Source organism: Centruroides sculpturatus, unplaced genomic scaffold (genome assembly GCF_000671375.1).
Source record: "Centruroides sculpturatus isolate CEXI.00-Female unplaced genomic scaffold, Cexi_2.0 scaffold731, whole genome shotgun sequence".
Classification (NCBI taxonomy): Eukaryota; Metazoa; Arthropoda; class Arachnida; order Scorpiones; family Buthidae; genus Centruroides; species Centruroides sculpturatus.
Window position 1 is genome coordinate 334,044 of NW_019385203.1, and position 23,945 is coordinate 357,988.

The following is a 23,945-nucleotide window of genomic DNA, read 5'->3' on the forward strand; positions in this document are numbered from 1 at the left end:
CCAAATTTATTCATACATTTATAAATCTCTCTTAACTTTTAGCAAAAGAAACAATAAAAATTTATTTGCTATAGGAGGGTTTATATTCTTATTAACTTTTCTTTATTCATTTTAGAAAATAAAATACTCCTCAAACCTTTTAACCAGAGTTCTTCTATTTTTAGAATCGCGAACGTTTTCGTTGCCCCTTCTGGGCTCTTCTTCAGGTTTTATCGAATAGACTGTTGAACAGTAATGGCCTATTCGAATAGACTGTTGAACAGTAATGGCCTATTCGATAAAGCCTGAAGAAGAGCCCAGGAGGGGCGACGAAAATGTTCGCGATTCTAAAAATAGAAGCACTCTGGTTAAAGGGTTTCAGGAATATTTTATTTATATTTACCGGTGTGTAGAGAGATTGTATTTTATAAAATATTGAATCTAATTAAATCCAGAATAAGTGATTTCATTGGAATTAAAAATATAATGGCTTGTATTTAGACTGCTTACATAAAAATGCAGTAAAATTACTGCTAAATATAATTTTTGGATCAAGTGACGAATATATCCAGAAGACAAATCCTTTGTGTGATTGGATAAAGAATAAGTCTACTCCAGTCTGTAACAGTTGTTTTTTTTATAACCTTTACCAAAAAATTATGAAACAAAGTATTTCAGCCAAGCATTTTTAGCACATATTGTGGAAAAAAATGACTATATTTCAGATTGAAAATAAAATGTGAACATAACATTCTCCATTTGATCCAAAAACTTTTTACATAAAATTGTGGCAGTGAACTCGATACAAGAACTAATAAAATGAATTATTAGAACAATCAAAAATCAAAACAATAAACATATTTAAACAAATAAATATTAATTAACATAACTACAATTGTAACAAATTTGTTTATGTTTATAATATTTGATTAAAAGCTTCATTTATCAATATAATTTTATACACATTAAGTTCAACAGTCTTATTGCAAGATTCTCTCTTGTAATATTTATTAAAAACATTTTTAAAAAATTATTCTGCTTTTTAATTAATAATATACTATATTTCAATAATAAACAATATTTTAATAAAAATAGTAATTAGTATATTAAAATAGAAGTATCTGTATATGTGAAATACTCCAGGTAATTATTAATTGTCTTTAAAGTTAATCTAGATAATTGCATATAAAATTTTGTATAGATTTCACCAATATGTTTATGTTATTGTTTTCTTTGGAGAACTCTCGTATGCTTTCTTCAGACGTTTCTTTAATTCTCCCGGAAACTTGTCGTAGCATTTTTTGCAAACCGGCTTCAGATCAAAGTCAAAGAATTTTGTTCTGGAGAAATTTTAATGAATGTAATTTTAATTTAACAATGCGAATAATGTAAAAGACCTAATACAATTTAATAATTATAAATGACTTACTTTTGACTCATTTTCTGATCGCATAAGGCACAAGCAAAATGATTGACACACCAAGCTTTGTTCAGAGCGGTAAATACTGTAAAATATCGATTTAAAAAATTTTAATTAGCATCATCATATTTTTAATAATATTCTAAAACAAACATTATAAGTGATTTAACATTATTCTGAAATAATTAATTTAATCAATTATAAACTTACCGTCGCCAGCAATCACATTGTTGCAAACAAAGCAGAGGTTTCCAAATAATTGGTGATAATGAACTTCACAATATGCTAAACCTTTCTTTTCATAATGTCTATGTCCCAAAAATGGTTTCTCACATTTGGCACAAACAAAATGCTAAAAGAATAGTTTATAAAACTTTTAATCTCTCTACAGATGACTATGTTTAACTTATATAAACTTAATTTCTAAGAATTACAAATTTCATTCAATTCTTAAAAATATTTTATTAAATAGTCTTAGAAATTCATCTAAATAATTGATAATATCTCAATTATTCATATCATTAAGGTCAGAATTTAAGTATTTACTGACTGGCAATTAAATTGGTTAAGGAATTATACTCATTTACCAGACTACAAATTTCAAATCTAGTCTAATTATTCATTTCTTCTGATTTTTAAATGGAGATTGTTATTTAGAGTGAGTTTTTGTCACTGTAATATATGTAGTGATGAATTTATTAAACTAAAAAATTAAAATTTAATATATCAGATCAGTGGTTCTCAAAGTGGGTGTTACTGCCCCCTTGCAGGTGGTGAGTAAATCTAGGGGGGCAAAAAGTAGTAAGGGGATAGCAAGGAGGCACTGGTAACCTCTCCCTTTTCTCCATTAAAATGGGTAAGAAGAAACATTACATTTAATGGTTTCCAGATAATGTGAACAATGTATGGTAAAGACACAAAGTGTGAAGTTCAAAGAAAAGTTCTTTAAGAATATTTCCAACCCTTCTTCACTCAAGATAAAACAGGTTGGGGACATTGAGTGTAAGTTTATGGAAACAAGGGACGGTGGCTTGAAAAAGTTTGGGAATCACTGTATCAGATTGTCTTTATATGTATAATTTAACAAATAAACAACATGCAATATAACTTCATCTACTGGGTTAAATATTAAAAGTAAGTTTTTCAGTTTAATGTTCAAACATGACAAATATTTGAAGAAGGTTAAACCATATATGGGTATATAAAATGTGAAGATTTCACTTTTTTGGTGTAAGAATGTATAAATTACAGAATAAAATATATAAGAAGTTAAAACTTAATTTTCAAAACATTGTATATATGTTACCGCTAAAGCTCGGAAACTCGTTAATCTGCAGATTAACTAGCATGATCCGTTAAAGTTGCTAAAATTGTTCTATTTCTCAAATTACCTAGGTAATGTGCAGATTATCTAGGTAATCTGCAAATTACCTACTAGGCACTCGGTAAAGTGAAAATAAGATCTTTGCTGGAACAACAGCAACGTTTCTGTACGCTTAAATTAACATAATGTTCTTTATTTAATTTTCGATATCTAAAGAATCAAGTTAATACAATCAAACAATCAACAAATTAGTTGATAGAATCAATCATCAACCAATTAAAAAACATACAAGAAATCAAACGATTTAAAATATTAATACAATTAGGGAAATTATTATATAGATAACCACCTATGGAATTTCGGGACTTTGAGTATCTATCTGAACTGAGGGGACCGAGACAACTTCAACGATACCTTACTTTTGGACCAAAGACGAAAAATAATAAAGTTATCATACTTTTTCTGGTGATCGCATGATGTAATTGTGCAGTTAATGTTACCTATGGTGAGTAAAATGGCGTCGCGTCTCTGATTCCAGCAAACAGAAGAAAGGAAACAGTGGGGACACACGTTCTCTCCTAACCTAACCTATTTTAATAAATTACCATAATTATTACCAACCAAATTATTAGAATAGGTTAGGTTAGGAGAGAACGTGTGTCCCCACTGTTTCCTTTCTTCTCTTTGCTGGAATCAGAGACAAGCAGCCATTTTACCCACCATAGGTAACATTATCCAATTGTGCAGTCTAAAGATTGGTGACACTTTGAATTTCATAGCAATTGGTTTCTGCGACAAGCACACCTATTTGTGGTACATTTATTTGTGGCAAAGAGATCTTATTTTCACTTTACCGAGTGCCTAGTAGGTAATGTGCGGATTACCTAGATACTCTTCACATTATCTAGGTAATTTGAGAAATGGAACAATTTTCACAACTTTAACGGATCACACTAGTTAATCTGCAAATTACCTAGCTAATCTGCAGATTAACGAGTTTCGAGCTTTAGCGGTAACATATATACAAAATTCTTTTGTCAGGAAAATTTGCAAATAGAACTGGAGTGTGTGTTCATTAAACATGCTCCAGGTCTATTTGTAAATTTCCTGACAAAAGATATATTTTATATATACAAAGTGAATCAAAAGTCCCTTCCACCCTTTTCATTCCAAAAGTACTGAAGATTATTTATTATACAACAATAAAATTAATATATGTAGTTATGTAGGAAGTCATGTATGGAGAATCAAATGCGACTGGTTTTGTTGATCTTGAAAATTCCTTTCACCAATGTTATAACTTTTTAATGAGGAAAGGTAATATAAAAGTTACAATGACTAAGTTAAAAAACACCATTTAATTAGTCTAGATTTACCAAAAAAATTGAAAACTGACAAGAGATATTTTGAAAATAAGCACTTCAAATGATACTGCCAAATTTTAATAAGATTATAATATGAGTAATCAATTATAAAGATATGGAATTTGACTGGAACGGTAGGTGATTAAGCTGTCATCGTGTATTTAATTTAATAATTAGAAATAAATGAATTAGAAATTAGAAATGAATTAGAAATAAATGAAATGAATAGAAATGTAGAATATTTCTGGAAAAAAAGATGTCATTGTGTATTTAATTTAATAATTAGAAATAAATGAAATGAATAGAAATGTAGAATATTTCTGGAAAAAAAGATGGATCAGAATCAGGACTTGAACCTGCAACTCCTGTTTACAGTGCAGATATTTTGCTATAAGCTACTCAGACCTGTCTGATCTTTGCTTCCAGACCAATTAATATGTTTATAATTAGCCATATTATAACTTGATTAAGATTTGACAATATGATTTGTTTTGTATATATTGAAAAGGTTTGAAAATTTAAGTTTTAACTTGCTTATATGGTTTTGTTTTTAATTTATGCAGTATAGCATCAAAAAACTAAACTCCCAAATCCAAAATTTACAAATTACAATTATAAATTTGGGCATTAATATTGAGCTATTGCATTATAAAAATACTGTATATATTAAATAATTATGAAAACTTATAATATTATTATAACAGAATTTAAAAATGTATTATTGCCATACTTTTAAAATAGTTTAATCATAAAATATATCTTATATCTATATACAAATGATTCTTACTTCCACATGCCAATGTTTTCCTAGTGCTGTGACTACACGTTCTTCAATAGGACGACGACAGGCACCACATATAGGAATTCCCATTTTATCATGACATCTGAGGCAATATAATTCACCTTTGACTTCTCTGGCATCAGATGTCAGTTCAATTCTGAACAATTGAAAATCATCATCAAAATAAAATATTGTAATATATTAATAAAATTGATTTTAATAACATTTTATAGTTACAAATTAAAATTAAAAATTTACTTACCCACAAGCAGTACAATTAAAGTGATATGGATGATATGTTTCACTTTTATATTTTAATGGGCCCTCATCTATAACAGCACTATAAAAATTACACAAAATCAAATTACAATAATTTATTTGTTATTATTTAACTGTTAAAACTAATTTTTATGATTTTTAGTACTAAAATTTATCATCAAAGGATGCCAATATTTAGCAAAGAAGATATTATTTAGAGTTTATGCAACTAAGATCTTGCTTTAATATAAGAAAGATAAATACAATACAATGCTTACTGGCACTTAAAGCAAATGTATTTTCCACTATCAGCAGCTTTTTCTTTTGCATTACATTCATGGCACAAAGCTCTGAAAAGAGAAAATGAATCAAATACGAAATTAATAAACCTCACTTTAGCTAATTTTTATTAACACATAACAGACTTAACAATAAATTAAATTGCTAAAGATCAACTATAATTATAAAAAGAAAGATATTGCCAAATATAATTTATCATAATAAATATGTTATTTACTTTGTGATAATTTATTAATTGTAAAAGCAGAAATCTAATTTAATAAAGAAATTAGAACACTTTTAATAAAATCTTTCCAAATAATCATTGTAATTCAGGGCTTACAACCTATGATATACACAGCAACATAAATAAGTCATTAATTAATACAATTAAAGAGTCATAGACTTGATTCCTTAATCAGATAAATTTAGCAATATTAGCCAGCTTAAACAGTTATTTATCTAACCACCTAAAAGGAGGTTATTGGACTAATAAACAAATTGTTGTCCTTCTAATCTGACTGTTTACTGGAATTCAAGAAACTCTGAGTAATTCTTGAACTCCAGTAAACAACAGTCAGATTAGAAGGACAACAATTTGTTTATTAGTCCGAAAACCCCTTTTTAGGTGGTTAGATAAATAATTATAGACTTGTTCTTTACAGTTAATATCATGACATTGTTTAAAACTAATATGCATACGTCAATTATATTATTTATTTTTATACTATCAATTATTAGATCAATAGAGAATTATAGAATTCTGTATTGATTTGATTTTTTGACCAATTCCTGTAACTTTTTGAACATGCCTTGTAAAACTATTAAAAAATACTGTTGAAAATAAAATTAAAGAATAAATAATTTATAAAAGAAAACAAAGACTACACACTATTTTTGTTGAATAAGATATTTTGATAATTTAATGAAACTAAATTACAGATTGTAAAAATAAAGTTTTAAGAATAGCAAATTTCAAGATAACTTGTTAAATAATATTGTACTTTCAAATACAGTAGAGCATCGATTATCCAACCCCTGATTAACCGTCACATCGGTTAACCGACCGTTCTAGTCGGCAAATTTCAAATGTCCGCTAGTGATGTGGCACTACAATATTTGGGTATGTCTTGGCTACTTTAATATTATTTTTGTTAAATTTTTGGTGTTTTAGCTGGCAACACTGGCTCGACCATGAAAGGGAGGCCAGTACTTAAACGAGACTTAATTTTCTAATTATGAGTGGTTGTTTGTTTTGTGAGCAATAAAATAATTTTAAAATAATTTTTAACGATACAATAGTGACGATTATTATTTTAAAAAATTTTGTTATGCTTAACATCAATGAAAATTCAATGCGAAGTAGGTTAAGAGCGATATACTAATATACTAATTACATGGGATATACTCATATACTATACTAATAATGTATTTTTTCATTCTTTTCGGTTCAAAATTCAAAATCAAAATCAAAAATCAAAATTCTACTGTTGGTCAGATAACTTTTTCAGTTATCTGACCAACCCGAGTCCCCAATTGAGTCGGATAATCGATGCTCTACTGTAATATAATTTTGCAACAACTGTTAAATAAATTAATTTATTATTTATTTAATTTGCACACATTCATTTAAACACATTTACATTTTTTTTTTTGTTGTTTCTCAACATGTTAATCAATCAACATAAAACAACAGTGCATCATTTGACCTATTTATTTTTGTTTATTTTTTCTAGTTATAATGACATTATAATTATACTTATTTTTCATTATAGTTACCTTTGTTCTTCAAACTAGAAACAAACTATCATACACTTAATCATCGTAAATTCTTTATATATCTAAAATTTATATATCTTTTTTTTTTTTTGAATTATGTAAAAAATGTTTAATAAATGCTACTTACATTTTCAGTCCATGTTTTTAAATATTAAAAATATTTTATTTGTTATTCAACTGTTTTTATACAATATTTATTTCAAATAGTTACAATGCTTACCTGCCATTGTTTTTAATAAATCCTTGATCTGCAAGTGGAATTTGGCACAATTTGCAACGAAAACAGTTGGGATGCCAATTATTATTCATGGCCTTTATGACACGTCCAATTACAAACTCTCCGCATTTTCCACAGCACGGTGCAAACAAGACATGAAAGTCACTCTCGCAATATTTTCTCCCTTCAAACTATTTTGGAGATAATTTAATAATAACTAAATACTTATAGATGAATCAGGAAAGTAATGTTAAAAATATCAAAATTCTACTGTCTTAAAATTGATTTATCTCGTTATCTTTGACAATATTGTAGAATTACATTTACTGATATTAAAACTTTTAATTACAATTGTTTTTTGGATTGTAGAAATACAATTTTTCTTTAATATAATTGCATCATTTTTATGAAATTATTTGCTTTAAGTATTGAAAAAAATATAGAAATATTTTTTGACACAAAATTTAAAAATCTAGAAAATTTATCTTTATTTTCAAGAAGTCGCTGTAAGACTTACTTTTTTAGAGTTATTTTAATTCCATTTTCAGAATAATATATTTTAAATAAACAAAATCTTATTCCATTTATCTTAAATAAAAATATATATTCAATAACTTTAAAATCCAGCAGGAAAAGCTTATTAAACCATGAAATTACAGTAGAGCATCGATTATCCAAACGTCGATCAACCGAAAGCGTTCCAGTCGGACTGTGTCATGCTGAATTGAACGTTTTTGATACTAGATTAACTTCTAAAGTATAACTTTATTGGTTTTTATATTTTTCAATATATTTATTTTGCTTGTATAAAATAAAGAAATAATTTTTAACGATACAATAGCCATAATTATTATTATAAAAAATTTTCATTAGGCTAACATCGATGAAAATTCAACATGATGCGACATGCAACAGAGAAAAATTTAAACATGGGATATACTAATATACTATTAATGGGATATACTAATATACTCTATTAATGTAGTTTTTCAAACATAATCGGTTATCCAAAAAATTGATTTTCCGAACAACCCCAGTCCCCAATTGATTCGGATAATCAACGCTCTACTGTATCTTCTTAAAATAAATGCATTTAGACTATGTAGCATACTTGTTGTTACATTATTGTAACAACAAGTATACATTATTGTTTCTTCTGATTTTTAAAAGCAATAATCCAGAGAGAAAATAAGGAAGTGTACTTAAGTAAATATGAAATTAGAAATGCTAATTAGAATATATATATTTACCTCATAAAATATTCCTTCAGGAAATGGTCTGAAGCATTGACAACAACTAATAGCAAAAATGTAAAAATAAATTTAATTACAATAAAATTCAATAAAAAAAAAATGCAAATAAAATTCTTATATAAGATATAAATTATAAGATTTTCTTACACAAAACACTGCTGATGCCATACTTCTCCGTGAGAATTTACAATTTTCTCATGAGGTTCGAAACCATCCCCACAACGCGAACAGAACATAGCTCCAAGAGACATGATAATATTTTGTGCTTTTTCCGATTCTCTAAAAATTAAAAATATATCTTTTAAAACTCTTAAACTATATACATTAGTTAATGCTGAAAATTTCTTATATTCTTGAAAAAAAAAAAATCAATATGCCTAGCCTAATTACAACATTGGAAAAAAAGTTTATTTATTTTATTAAAACTGTTACTTTTTAATAATAATTAAACTTAAATTAAATATTTGAATGTAATCATCTTAAATGCATAAAGAAAAAAAGCTATTTTTTCTCATATATATTACGATTCTAAGAAAAAAGCTGATTTTTGATGCTGATTTAGACATGATATCATCATTTGGCTGTTACCAAATTTAGTAAACTATCTTGAATGCTATCATCACTTATTATAGCTTATTATAATATTCAACAAGAATACGTTGATTCAAAAAAATATGATTGAATGCATTTTTTATAATTGTTATTGAATAATGAAATAAAGATATCTGTAGATTTGAATTTGAAATTCTCATAAAATTTATTATTAACACAATGACAGTTATGTCAACTAGATTCCAAGTTATTTCTGGTAATTTTTGACTAATCATAGCAATTATTTAATTAAATTATTTCAAATTTATTACACAATAAAAGTTTTAATAGCTGACAGCATGTCTTCCTATAATCCAAACTGACAGCTTATTAATATATTTAGTCTAATAATTAAGTCTAATACAGGCAATCACCATAAGTATAATTATTAATATTTGATGATCAATTATCTAGATTATAATCTATTTTTATGATATACAAGTATAATCTCAAACAATATAAGCAGATTATAGTCTGTGTATGTATGTAGACCTATAGCCTGAATTTTATTTTTTTCTTATGAATCATTAAACATTTTAAAAAATTGGAATTACTGATAGATTATATCTCATATTATGATGAAAGATTACAGTGGCAGAATACGAAGTAAGCCTATCCATTTTAATTGCAATATATTGAGATCCTGCTGTCAATTTTTGACAACATGAATGAAATTCATGAGTAAACACTTAAATTCTGGATGTAAGGCCATCTTTCATCTCAACAACATGCAAATCTTGTTAATTTTCTGATAACATAAAAAGCACATCTTATTTGCACATTTTCTTTTTTTACCTATTAATCAACAGAACATAAAAAATACTCAACCATTCCAGCAATCCACATAACTAAGAAATTTCATAAACCTTTTTACAATACAAAACCTTTTTTTAACATCAGTTAAAAATTTAACACAGACTAATGTTTCAATTACAACCTGAATTTTTGAAAATTTCAGTCTGCTGATATTAAATTTTCAACTGGTGTTATAAAAAGTATTATTGAAATTTAATTCATCCATCTACTACCAAAGACTACATTCCTTACAATTTCTCTATCTAGTAGTAAATGACAACTAAATATAATCTATTCTATCATTTACTACTAATACATTAGATTACATTCCTTATAATTTCTCTAAGATATTATACAAGTCTGGAACCATATGAGTTATGTTTTTTCCTCCTGTAACAAGTAAGAAGAAACATAAATTCAAGTTATTTTGATGGTATGGATTTGTAATCAGCAACAACTTGTCAAAGAGTTTAACAGGCAGTATCCAGTATCCAGTCTTCTCACACACAGCAGTCTAGATGCAGCCTGTTAAACTCTTCAGCAACTTCTTGCTGACTATGAGTCTCCACCATCCAAATAACTTGAATTTGTTCCTCCTTAATCAGCACTATGGTTTATCTGTAAAAAATAAATGTAACTCTTAGGGTTTCAGACTTATGAGACATCCTGTATATGATACAAGATTAGAAACATATATTACATCTCATATTAATTATATGAATATATTTCTTAATTTCTGTTAATATTGATCACATTCACTTCATATATCTTGTTCATGGATTAAAAAAAGTACACTAAACATCTTATGTACTAAAATGTACTAAATATCTTTTATCTTATTGTACCAAAGTTGATCTAAATCAAAATTTCACAAAACAATATGAAGTATCAACAATTTTATTTACAATATTATAAAATTTATTTATTAAAACTATTAAATAGCCTATTTTTAATAAGTTACTGTCATAATCTATTGGCATTTAAAAAATAATACATCTTACAGATTTTTAAAATCAAGTTTTGACTATATGCTGTTATCTTTTAAATTAATTAATATAAATGCCCTCACTTTAAGAGATATTTAGGATATATTCATGGGCATCAATCCATAAGAGACAAACATATCCCCCAATATTTTTGTATCAATAAATCGTATACCTTAAGAGGCAGACATGTTGTTTTATTTTTAAAAAAAATATTCTATTAGTCCACAAACAATAAACTATTTCCAAGATATATCTAAATGTACAAAAATATATGATATTATAAAAATATAAGAATTAACATTCTAAAGCCGAGAATTATAGTTTTTAAAAATACTTCTAAAATTATTTTCATTCTATTGATAAACAGGTGATTTGTCACGCATACACAAGTCAATAAAGATTTGCTTAACAATTCCGACGATTCGGAATAATGTTCCGAAACCAGGAAACCAAACAAATACTATTATTAGTGATATAATCAAGACTGGTAAATCTAACATAGATCATCACCAGTCTTTAAATAATTACTACTCATAAGGATAGTTATATAAATAGACTTACATATGCAAAATGTAACAAAAGTTAATCATAATCCTAACTTTAATTCAATCACATTATACAAGAAGAGACTTAAAACTATAATTTACATAAAATATATTTAATATCTTCATTGATTTATTCACTGAAATTCATTGAGGTATCCTTTAGTAGTACAATAAGTAATTGTTATTTTTATTTAAACAACACATGAAATGAACAGGTAACAGGAAACACAAAAACAAAAATTAATCAATTACATAAATAATTTTATATTATTTTGCATTTAATAATATATTTTTCTACCAAGTCTTAGACATGCACAAATAAGTGAATTAATAATCAATTCGTCATTGCTGCTTGTAAAAAAACACACTTTTATCAATTTTTTTGTTTACAGATTTATAAAAATTCCACCTTTTACTAGCTAAAATGAAAATTTACTGAGGTTTTTATACTCTGTACTGCCGTAGCTATAAAAGGCAATTTCATTAGACAGAAACATTAACGCTACAATTATAACACGTTCATCAAATTAACATATACTTATATAACCTTTCCAACAAAAAGAAGATACTTTGTTATAGTGTTTACCTGCATTGTGCGTTCTCGGTGTTTTCGTGAAATTCCTTTCTTCGTTGATACAGTGGAGAGTTCTGCACAGGTAACAATTTTAAATGTGGTGCACGCTTTCGTCCTTCCATACCGACACACTTTTTTCGGAACAAAAATAGAAATTGGCGACGAACGTCTTTCAGAATTTTGCGACGAAACGTCACTCTTTCAATTAAGATATCTCGGTATTAATCCTTCGTCACTCTATAATCTCTGTACTTATTTAATTATATCACACTTACAGGAAATTGCCTAATTAAAGCGAAACCCAATACCTCTTTAAAAAAAGAAATCTCGATAAAATTACAAATGTACTCTACATATACCGTATTGCAAAAGTAAGTAAATAAAGCGCATTTTTCGAAATTATAAACTACAAATTTTTAATATAATCGATTTTAGTTTGTTTTGCTCGGATTTAAAAGTTATTATTGTAATGTACAATTGAAATACATTTAAAATGTTTAGAAATATGCTTTAAAAAAAAAAGATTTATTCTTATGGGGCTTACACGAACTTTAATTTTTGATTGATATTTCATTATAGATATTGCAATACAGTAAAATCCGGAAAGTCTGTCAATGGCGGAAAACCTGCAAGGTACGAAAAACAAAAGTCCCGTCGTGTCCTGGCTTTTGTAGGTTTTAACGTATTAAAATAAAAATTATTCATTTTTCCAGCATATTTAATAATAAAGGCCATAGCGGAATAAACGAGGCGAATCGGCTCTCTATAGATAATGGGCAAAAAATAAGTATCAGTGAATGATTAATTACTGTCCAATAATGGATCAAATATTTCATAAATTTCGAAGTTACGTACAAAAATACGATTTTTGAACTTTTGAAATTATCATCATTTCTGTGTCATTATTGGAAAAGATGAAGCACACAAAATGGTGTAAATTATAAAATTTTTGAGCGAAATTCAAATAAATAAATAAATAATAGAAAAAATTATCGAATTCATTTACACTGTAGTTAAAAACAAAAATCTGAAAACTGCTACTCCTAAACTTTTACTTCGTTAGGTACTTTTTCCATAAAACTACATTCTCCTCTGTTTCTTGAAAGCATTTTTCAAAAACTCCTTTTCTTTTCCTCTGTGAGCACTTACAAGTTAGAGGAATGTTTTCCACGCCAATTATGGACTCGGTCAGGCCTACAACGGGGCAGAACGGTGGTGATGAAGAACGGGACCCGGCATATCCGGGACAGATCATTCACCATCCCCGAAAAATTCCCGGGATTTTTCGACCCGGCTGGATTCGATTCCGGATTTCCCCCCCAGCGCAATAGACTGACACGATAGCTGCTCGGTCATCAAGACTTAATTATCCAACTATTAGAACGAATGAAGTGTTGAAGTGGTAGAGGGACATCAGATATAATTTGTTGACATTTTATCAAAGAAAATTAACTTTAGATTGTTGTTTAAAAATATAGTTATTTCTCACTTTTTCTTACACGTGTAACAATGTCAAAGAAATGGAGAAAAACTAAACTTCCACGTATTATATTTTTGAACAAGAAATATTTTTTTATTAAAAAGAAAAAAGCTTATCATTCTAAGAAGCCTATATTATCTACTTCCTCTGCATAAAATACTTTAAAATCTTCAGGACACTTTCTAATATGGTTTAGGACAGCCATAACCGATAATCTGTAAACTAAACTAATTTTTTTTTTTACTCTTTTCGCCCTTTGGCCACCAAGAGAGTCTTTTTAATCATATTCATTATGGATTCGGGCAGATCCACGATGGGGCGGCCAGGTGACGAGGGACGGGCCACTCCCTGAAAAATTTCCAGATTTCGCATTAAAAGAATTGTTAAAATCATCGACATATAATAACCATTAAATTTAGTAAAAGTTGATATTTGACAATCTATTTAGAAAACTTTAACAGGGGTTTCGAATTCTCTCGAGCGTTGTCATACAGTATACACATATATATATTTTAATTAGAGAATTGAAAACAACGCTCGTTTCTACAAAATATCACCAGATGGCGACTCTTGAGCAATAGCAGCTGGGAATATAAGGATAATATAATTCGAGAAATGTTTATTTTTCACAATGAAATTTCACAATTAGGACCTTTCCTAGTAAGAAAAATGCATCGTCCCACCAGGATTTTTTTTTTCTCTCGTAATTTGCATAATATCGCGAACACGATGATCGCGCAGTAGTAAATGATATCAATCTGTCATTAGAAGGACTCTAGTTCGATTTCTGATTACATTTTTAGATTTTTAGGTTGGTCCCTCGTTAGAAAAAAGGTTTTAAATTCAATTGATGATGACATTTAATTCCCGAGCCGCAGTAGGGATATACGTATATAATACAATTAACATTTTAATAACATTAGTTTCATAACCATCAGATCGAATAATTTATTTATTATAAAAGCTCTGAAAAATTTATTACTTAAACTACTTAGATTAAATTAAATTCTGTTTATTAATTAGCGATGAAAATGTGGACATTTTTACAACCTGTTATCGTAAGTGAGACCGGGTTAATCGTTACAATTTCGACTTGACTAGGCTATATATTTTGTTTTCCGGTTAAATATCCGTATACAGTCGACCCCCAATAACACTGTTGATAATTCCGTTTTATATGAATTCTATGTTGTACGAGTCACTTAGATTTTATAAATACGTGAGCCGTTCACAGCCAGGCACACGTATTTGTAAAATCTAAGTGACTCGTACAACATGGAATTCATATAAAACGGAATTATCAACAGTGTTATAGGGAGGGGGTCGACTTGTATTATGAACTTAAAAGACTTAAAACTCTTTCAACTTGCTCCACAGTGGGAGACGTTGTTACACTAATTTGTTTATATAGAAATTTAGACATAAAAGCAAAATTTTAAGGGGGAGAAAACATTACGTAACAACTAAAAGTTCTATTTAGTTAGCAAAGATTTTCCTACAAATATAAGAATTATTTGCAGACAACAAAATAAAAAAATAAACAATTAACAAATGAAATTATTGTAATGTAATGAATACAATTAGTGAAATTTAGTTATCTGTATATCAGAATGAAAAGATATATCCGACGAACAGTGCAGGCAAACATAAAATGGATCGTCCCGTCTACAGAACTGGTGGGCCCCGTTCTTACAGACTAGCTACTGAATCTAAGTCTTATTTACATCTCGAATACAGTTTAAAACATACTATACAAAGCCAATTTTTACTTTTCTGTCTGAATTTATGTTTAGCTCATTTGTTATTGATCATTTCAGCTTTTAGAACTTTACTTATTTATCAAGAAAATGATTTTATGAATATCTGCAGTCAATGAAATCATTTTCTTTCCTTAACACCTCTTTCTTCTTTCTCGTTTGGGTCTTTATCTATCGATCCTTTATGAGTTTTTCTTTTATGTCGTACCATTTTTAAAGATAAAACCGAAAACAATGACATGCCAAAGTGTGAAGTAAGTTGTAACAGTGTAACAAAGTGTCCCGTCCGCGTTGTTATAACTATCTCCGAGTGTCGCCTTTACTTTTAGTTTTGTCCTGTCCGTGAACTAAGCAAACAAAACTAATCAATAAAAGCATGAAATTAAAACTAAACAGTAACATAAATATGTACAATATACGGCAACATACATTCAGCTTTTCGAGCCAAAAATCACACGCGAAACATAACACACAGAAATTTATTTTAGAATATAAATGACAAGAACCGTCGCGATTTCAGCTCACTTGCCACAACAAACCTAAAATACACGTGGGATGCACTTATTCAACAGGCCACGTGTTTTGTGAATGATGAGGTGTTGCACCTAGCAAACACTATTAAAAACTCGTCGTAACAACTAGTCTCGGTTCCCCTGTATTAATTCCAAGTTGTTATTTCTTGAAATTATGTAATTATTTTATTTAGATAACTATCAGTACAAAGTTTCAGTACTCTCAATCTATCTATATATCATCATCTCATGGCAAACAATACACGAAAATAAACCTAAGAATTTCATGTTTCGATAGAATTATCAAATATTATCAGAAAAAAATACTTATAATCTATTAACTGTGATTCAATAAAAACCCAGCTTAATCTCAAGAACGGAGTTAGATAGATGAAATACAAGACCAGATAAGAAAACCTTAGGAGGCAGGTGACCCCAATTACCTATATACGAATTTCCGATGCAAACCAAAAGTCACGTTATTTCGATTCAAAAAGTTCCCCCTCCCGAAAGATGTTAGATAGAATGATAGATGACCGACTCCATTAAAGGAAAAGTATGATGTACAGGGGCAAGTCATTAGTAATTTGAGGTGAAGAGCATATATTTTAAATTAAATTAAGAATTTCAGCCCTGCATTGTGATCGTGTTACAATAAATAATTGCTCGTTAGTCATTTAGAAAACCGAAAAAAGGATCTCGAATTTCAAGATTTTTAATAATTTGATAAAATTAGTCCTTTGTACATCAGGATCTGTATTTTCTGTTGAAGGAATATTTTCACTCGTAAATTCCAGTAGCAAAATAAAAGTCGAAATTAAATATTGAAGCCACGAAAACAATGCTAATTATAAAGCAAAACTACGATTGGCAATACAATAAGTTTTACGATAAAATGGCGAATGACCAGAACTTTAACGTAAACAAAATAAATTCATCTGAAAAATTATATGTCCGATTTAATTGTAGGAAACTTTTGCGTCAACCTAACTATTAAATTTGATATTATATTGTAATAAAAATATCACTTTTTTTTGTTATTGAATTTCCGAAAATAAAATCATTTAGAGAAATTTAAATTTCTCTTATTACATAATATTAAATAAGTTCAGTTAATGACGTAAAACGAATTGTAGTATTATGAAGAAATTTTTTGAATAGCAACAAAAGGCCTACGTAGAACAGCATTTAGTTGATTGAAAATATATTGACGTGAGCAAAATGTAGAACAAAATGAGAACAGATTAGAAAGATAAAAATAATATTATCTTCACTTGTTATATAAATAATAATAATATAATCGTTTTTAAAACAGTTCGTCTACTTCAAAATATGAAAACATTTTCCAGTTTTTCAAAATATAAATTATTATAAATATATTAGAAATATATAAAAACAAATTAACAATTTATCATAGAGACCGANATCTACTGCAATACAATATTTTTTTCCTATTAAATTCATAGAACAGACTGTTCATAAAGTTATGCACCTGAATTTTATCCAATGTATTTTATGAATTATAAAATTACAGTTTTATTGTTCATAAAGTATGTAGAATAAAATTTACAAGAAACAGCTGCTATAAAAGCCAGTAATAAAAATGAGATGCTCAGTTTTTGGTCAAACATTATTATAATATTACTATTCAGAAGATACGCGAACTAAAATAAATGGAAGAGGAGAACAGAGGAAGTAGAGAAACGTGTTAAATGGAATGCGAAGTCGAGCGTTTTCCATTCGACATTAAAAAGACAATTATCTAATCCGAAAATTATGGTAAAATTTGAAAACTTAATCGACTTATATCCTAACTTTTTAGGCAATAAAATTGTGTATTTTAAATTAATATATCGTAATTAATTTTAAGACAAAGGCTTGACTTAAATGTGTAGTCTTGTTGCGTGAAAAGTTTAATTTAACGATTAATTTTGTAGCTTATAATATTAAAAAATTAATATTAATGATTGCACGCTTTATTATTCTATACTTTATTTAAAATTAATTTATTGGCTACTCGAATTATACTTGTTTAACCCTCGCGTATTTAACAAACTCATGCTGTCTATATAAATATAAACATTTCATTATTATTTATACAATACTAAGCCATGCTTTTAAAGCGAAAATATTATTTATTTGTAAACGAATATCTAAAAATAAATTACAGTAAAACCTGCGGTTTACAACAGGCTTTATTGTATTATTACTTTTAAAAGGAATAACTACAGATAATACAACTAAATTAAACTAAATTATCGACAAATAAAGAATATCAAACATCCGGATCATTTGCCATCATCATCGTGTTTTCAATATCAACAATACCTACAATAAAAAAAAAACACAGGTGCGTATAGTAATGAAATATTTAAACTTACGTGTCGAAATTTATAATGAAATTAATAATAATCAAGAGAGAGATGCTGTAGTTTTAAAATATTTAGAGAACGAAAAAGATTACGGAGAATCATCAATATATATGAACTTTCTTCAATTTCAAATGGATCTGGAACCATTTTCTTTGCTTAATTTATCACAACAGCCACGAAAGTTGTAGGGGAGAGTCGTGTAGTACCGACCAGTTACTGTTCTAAAGGATATTAAGATCTTAATACTCATATAAATTGTTTTTGTGATTTTTATTCAAGTATAAAATTCTTTGATAATAGTACACTATTATACTATAACCAATAATAATATTTATTCAAAAAAACTAGGAAAACATACGAACAAATCTTCGAAATTTTATAATGAACTTCACTGCTTATAATCGTTACAAATAAAATACAAAATATTTTCTCGATCTGTACATTTGATACGTGTCCAACCTTACTGTATCCAGTCTTCTTGAAATGTCTCCTGACAAATCACACACACCGTGGTTTCTTCTGTACCGCCATTTTCAGCGAATCCTTTGAATTTTAACTTATATTAATTTATATAAGTTAAAATGAATATAATAAAACTCAAAATTATAAAAGCTTTAATTTTAGGTCTGACCTCCTTTCTAATCAGTACTGTACATTCTGTTGTCAAGAGCATCTACGCAGTAAGGTCGTTGTTCCATCTCTTTTCTTGTCTAACAAGGAACAAACGAGTAAAAAAATGTTTATGTTATCAAACAAAAAATTCTTCTTTCATTGGTTAATTACAAGAAAGTAATTCTTATAAAAACTAATCCCAGCAATCCAAATCCAATCGGTCAGAATTATCAAGCGAAAAAATGTAGGCACTTTCAATAAGGAAACGTCGGTCAACGTCGAAATTTCCGTCATCCGCACTAACAGAATCTCCATCGAAAACTTCCATTAGGAAAGAAACCTTTATTTGTGTGACAGTTTCCTCGTTAGTTTACCCAATTTCTTTCTTTTCATTCGTCACCTATTATTTACTTCACCAAAGGAAGAAGCCGAAGAAGTTCGGGTACCCATCGATAAATTCGAGTAAATAGAAACGTCGTGAAAAGTGATTAACTTCCGAGGAAATAAAAGACTCGTATATTCAAGAAAAGGGAGAACTTAAAATGACGATGAACTGATTTTAACAAAAACGTTTCTCACTTAATGATGAGTTCAACAGACACGAATCATACTATTGTATAGTAACTGAAAGCTGTTTAGTGTGTTGAACTGCGTCACAGACGTAGTGGAAGCATTTTATTTCATCATCAATGATGATGTAAACTGATTAAAAGCGATAATAATTATATAATTACAGTCTTTCTCGGAATAAGAATGGAGCCATTATAATTAGTCTACTTAAACAAAGGAAAACAGTTTTGTGTTTCGACTGTAACATACCAACAAAAAAACGAAAAATCATATATTAAATCTATTTAAATAAATGAAATTTTATATTAGATTTTATAGCAAATAACAACATTACAAATTTTCTTAGATTGAAATATAAAAATAATTCTAAGTAAAATAATGTAGAAAACCACTCACTGATAACAGCTGTAACAGCAGGTCTTGCCTTTTTAATGATACTAATTTATAGAGTGAAATAAAATATATATAGTCTGCAACTTGCAGCGTATTACAGAATACACTTAAATAATATTTGCTCTTAAACAATTTTCTAATTGAAATTCAATAAAATAAACGAGCAATATGTCGAGATGAATTTTTTAATCATCTTTTTAATTTATTTAAAATATATGCTCTCCATCTCAAATTAGTAGTGACTTGCCCTGTATATTATACTTTTCTGTTAGCATCGGAGTCGTGCAAGTCATCTCTTTAACTCCTTTCAGGGAAAAGTTTTTTACTTCCGATACCGGAAGTTTTGTCATTTTAATTCAAAGATTTTCCCCTGAAAGGTGTTAGATAGAAGACCAGTTGACTTGGGATCGAATCCGGACGAATCACTTGGTGTATTGAACTTTTTCAATGTGAATTTTTGATTAAAAAAAGCAATAAACTTTCGTAATAAAAGTGACTATTGGGACATACGACTACTTAATTTCTATACATAAATGAGTAGTCGTGTGTACCAATAGTCACTCATTAATACACATAAATGACTATTTTGTTTGGCAATAGATCATATTAATTCAATTAGACCTACAAGAGAACGACCGTAACATGTCACAGCGTTAAACATTCTTTACGTTATTTTATAATATTTGTCTTAATAATTATTAATTTTATATTTACGTAAAACACTAAATTATTCGATTATACGAGTTATTTTATTACAGTCGACTATTTAAATTTATATTATTTACTTATCTATTCATTTTTATTAACGAATTTGGTAGTAATTGCATGAATTAAGAATAATATTACTTATATTTTGATTCGTAAGGATGTTATTGTAGGATAAAACTGAAACTGACGAATAACTGTTTTGTGTCTTTTCTTACTGTACATTTAATAATACCTATAATGTTGAAATAAAAAATATTAAATTCATTCTTTTGAAATATTGTACTTCGAAACTGAAAAAAAATTAAATGAATAGATGAGATTTATAGTTTAAATAGCACTATCATCAAATATTATCAGGTGATAAAATGGAAGTAAATAATTATTATTATTATAAAAAAAAACTTTAAATATTTATATAAAGATAATATCTGAAAATATTTTTGTGCTATTTACTTAACGAATTCACTTAATCATAATGTAGTGTAAGTGTGGAAGTTATTTAAACCGATATCCAAGGGACCAGAGTGATGTCGGATTATGAAAAATGCCGAATTACTGCATTTTTCTCCAAAATTTAATAGGCTACATACGATCCGAACGTTGCAAACATTCTGTACATTTTGTACCAATGCAAAGTTTCTGTACGCTTCAATTTGTTTAAGCATGTTCTTTAACACTCATACACTGTATCATTTTCAAACTTAAATCAGTTTGAAAATGATACAGTGTATGATAGAGACCTATTGTGTTAAGATTGATTGAAAACCCTTCAAAAGTGTTAATGAACAAAAACAACATTCACAATGATTCGTGTACGTACATATATTTATTTTACAGAACGTACTGTACTGTAGCCTATACATACGATTCATAAAAATTACATATGCGGGAAATTTAGTATGCCGGATTATTATCGAATAACTCTGGATTATCGAACATCTACTGCAATACAATAACTACAACTGAATATTTAAGCCTACGTATTTTAATTTATATTAAACGCTATTGTTCTGTCAATAAAATCGATCAAACGTATTTCAATTAAACATTTATAAAACATTATTATATCTTAAAATTTTGTATATAAATTTTATTAACGGCACATACATAAGCATGTATATCAATATATACTAAAGAATGCTATACAAGCTAAAGAATTTCAACTTTAAAACCATGCGTTAGAAACTTCGGAGTAATATTTCAAAAAATTATTATTATAGATCAATTGTATATATCAAAAATTAATCAGAAGTGGAATCCAATGTGACTTAAGTTTCAATGTTCTTCTTCGTGACGAGCATCACCTTAATTAGGATCGATAATTAAAATCGGATGGCACGAGATAGAAAACGAGAAAGTAAAATTACATTGCCAAACCTCTAGGAGTTGCATATTAGGATTTGGCGGGCCACACGCTGCTCGGGGCCCACAGATTGCTCGTGACAGGTTTAGCCGATTTAATACGGATGGAGGAACAGTTTCTTTTGCCCACTAAATCTACTTAAATGATTAAATCTATCAAGACAAACATTTCAACCACTGACAAAGTTTAATCCACTTTTCTTGATATATTTTCGAGAGTATCCATTATGTTACGATTTTTTTTCTTTTTATTGAGAAATGATTATTCTAATGTAACTGCATTGTGCAATTATTTATAGGCTAAATATTTATTACGGTCGCATTAGAGAAATGGAAAATTGTTTTAACGATTTTCATTTCAAATTTTTAATTATAATAAGATTAAGATTATAATAAAAATTATGAATTCAATAAGTGATTTTCAAACGTTTTAAACCCCCATTTGTATATTTCAAAATTTAAAAAAATGATGTTGCTACTGGCAGTACGATTTCAAGAGAGAACAATCTAATCAATTTGTTTGTGTTCATAATTAAATATCTGGACATACACATTATACATTATTTATTACTTTTTCCTGGACTTGTACTAAATTACTATTTTAATTAAAACTGTTTTAATTTAGGCATTTACTGGTTACTTTGCTGCTACATTAGAACCACACATAGCCTATATGTATTATAATAATACAGTATAATAACAATATATAATACAGACACGTTATTTAAAAAATTAAATAAAACATTTAAAATCTTATAATTTATTAATGAATATTCCATTGAAGGCAATAAAACCCACTCATTCAGATAACGATGACGTTTAGACCCACGCCTAAATAACAATCATTTTTATAAGAAGTTAACAAATGACTAACAGGAAAATTAAGATGAAATTATATTATTATTATTATTAATATTAAACATAAATATGCTTACTTTCGTCAAAATATTATAAATAATAATATAATTTGCTTGAAAAGATTTCGAAAAGGCATGAAGTAAGACATAAACAACTGTTATATTGTTAATGCTAATCAGTTGCATTTCTTGTTTTCCAGATAAAAAACAAGCCAGAAAAAAATAGAGTATAGGCCTATATTACTTTAAGATTAAAAATATAAAAAAACAACTACTTTTGTTAGTTTTTTTGTTTATAAAATACTTCACACTTGTAAAATTATTCTCATTTGTTTAACATTAGAATATTTCAGAAAAACAATTTATAATCATTTATTATTTAAAAAAAATGTAATAAAATTCATAAAATATATTTTATACGTGTATATAAATATATAAAATAAATTATCCGTGTTTTAACTTGAATTAATCAAGAAAAATAAGTAAATTACCATAAAAGATTGTATATACTCCTACACTTTTTTATATTAAATTAGAATAATTAAATATAGAAATGTTTTAAATATACAAAAGCACTTTAGTAAGACATTTAAAAACTTTTTTTTCAATATAAAGTAATTAAACATTGAGTTATAACGAATAAAACAGTCAATATTAGTTTAAAATTGACGAATTTTAAAGTAATAACGCCCTATATATCTCTATAACATTAAAATTTTGTAATTTTATTGCTTAAGAATGCGTACTTTTCCCAGAACACTCCTTATAACGGCTTATGTTAGTAGAATTTCTTTTAAATAAAACACATGCTAGAAATTAGCGCAAATTATATACATATATAGGAGGGAAAAATAATTTAAACTTTATATAATTAATATATAAACATATAATTATTAATAGATATGATGAGAGATGCGAGTAAGGAATATATAAAAACAAGAAAAGAATGGAAATAACAAAAGAACACGTGGATAAACATTTAATAGGCGATAATATCGACTCACCTTAGACGATAATTATCGAGTTTTAGATAGCTAATCTCGCGAAATTAAGCAAACTCGAACAGATGTTCCTATCTCGTCTCCTACCTCACCGCACACGCCTAAACTTCTACCGACATATAAGGAATTATAACTCGGCGTAATTTTTATATAACGTTTCACCGATATTAAAAATT

The 23,945-nt window shown here is 27.7% G+C and overlaps 1 protein-coding gene across 2 annotated transcripts; it reads right to left on the bottom strand.

Annotated features, from left to right (window-relative positions):
* Positions 1 to 454: 454 nt before the first annotated feature.
* On the bottom strand, positions 455 to 23,892 carry LOC111636086 (LIM and senescent cell antigen-like-containing domain protein 1). Of its 2 annotated transcripts, none has more exons than XM_023381256.1 (10): positions 23,773 to 23,892; positions 8,802 to 8,933; positions 8,652 to 8,697; positions 7,405 to 7,592; positions 5,405 to 5,476; positions 5,131 to 5,208; positions 4,875 to 5,025; positions 1,610 to 1,751; positions 1,409 to 1,484; positions 455 to 1,319 (listed from the first exon to the last, which is right to left on the bottom strand). In XM_023381256.1, exons 2-10 carry the CDS (start codon positions 8,903 to 8,905, stop codon positions 1,196 to 1,198), a joined length of 981 nt encoding a protein of 326 aa, XP_023237024.1. In that variant the 5' UTR covers positions 8,906 to 8,933; positions 23,773 to 23,892; the 3' UTR covers positions 455 to 1,195. The 2 variants fall into 2 exon arrangements, with proteins under 2 accessions (XP_023237024.1, XP_023237023.1); XM_023381255.1 differs by lacking the exon at positions 23,773 to 23,892 and adding an exon at positions 12,158 to 12,509.
* Positions 23,893 to 23,945: the final 53 nt, after the last annotated feature.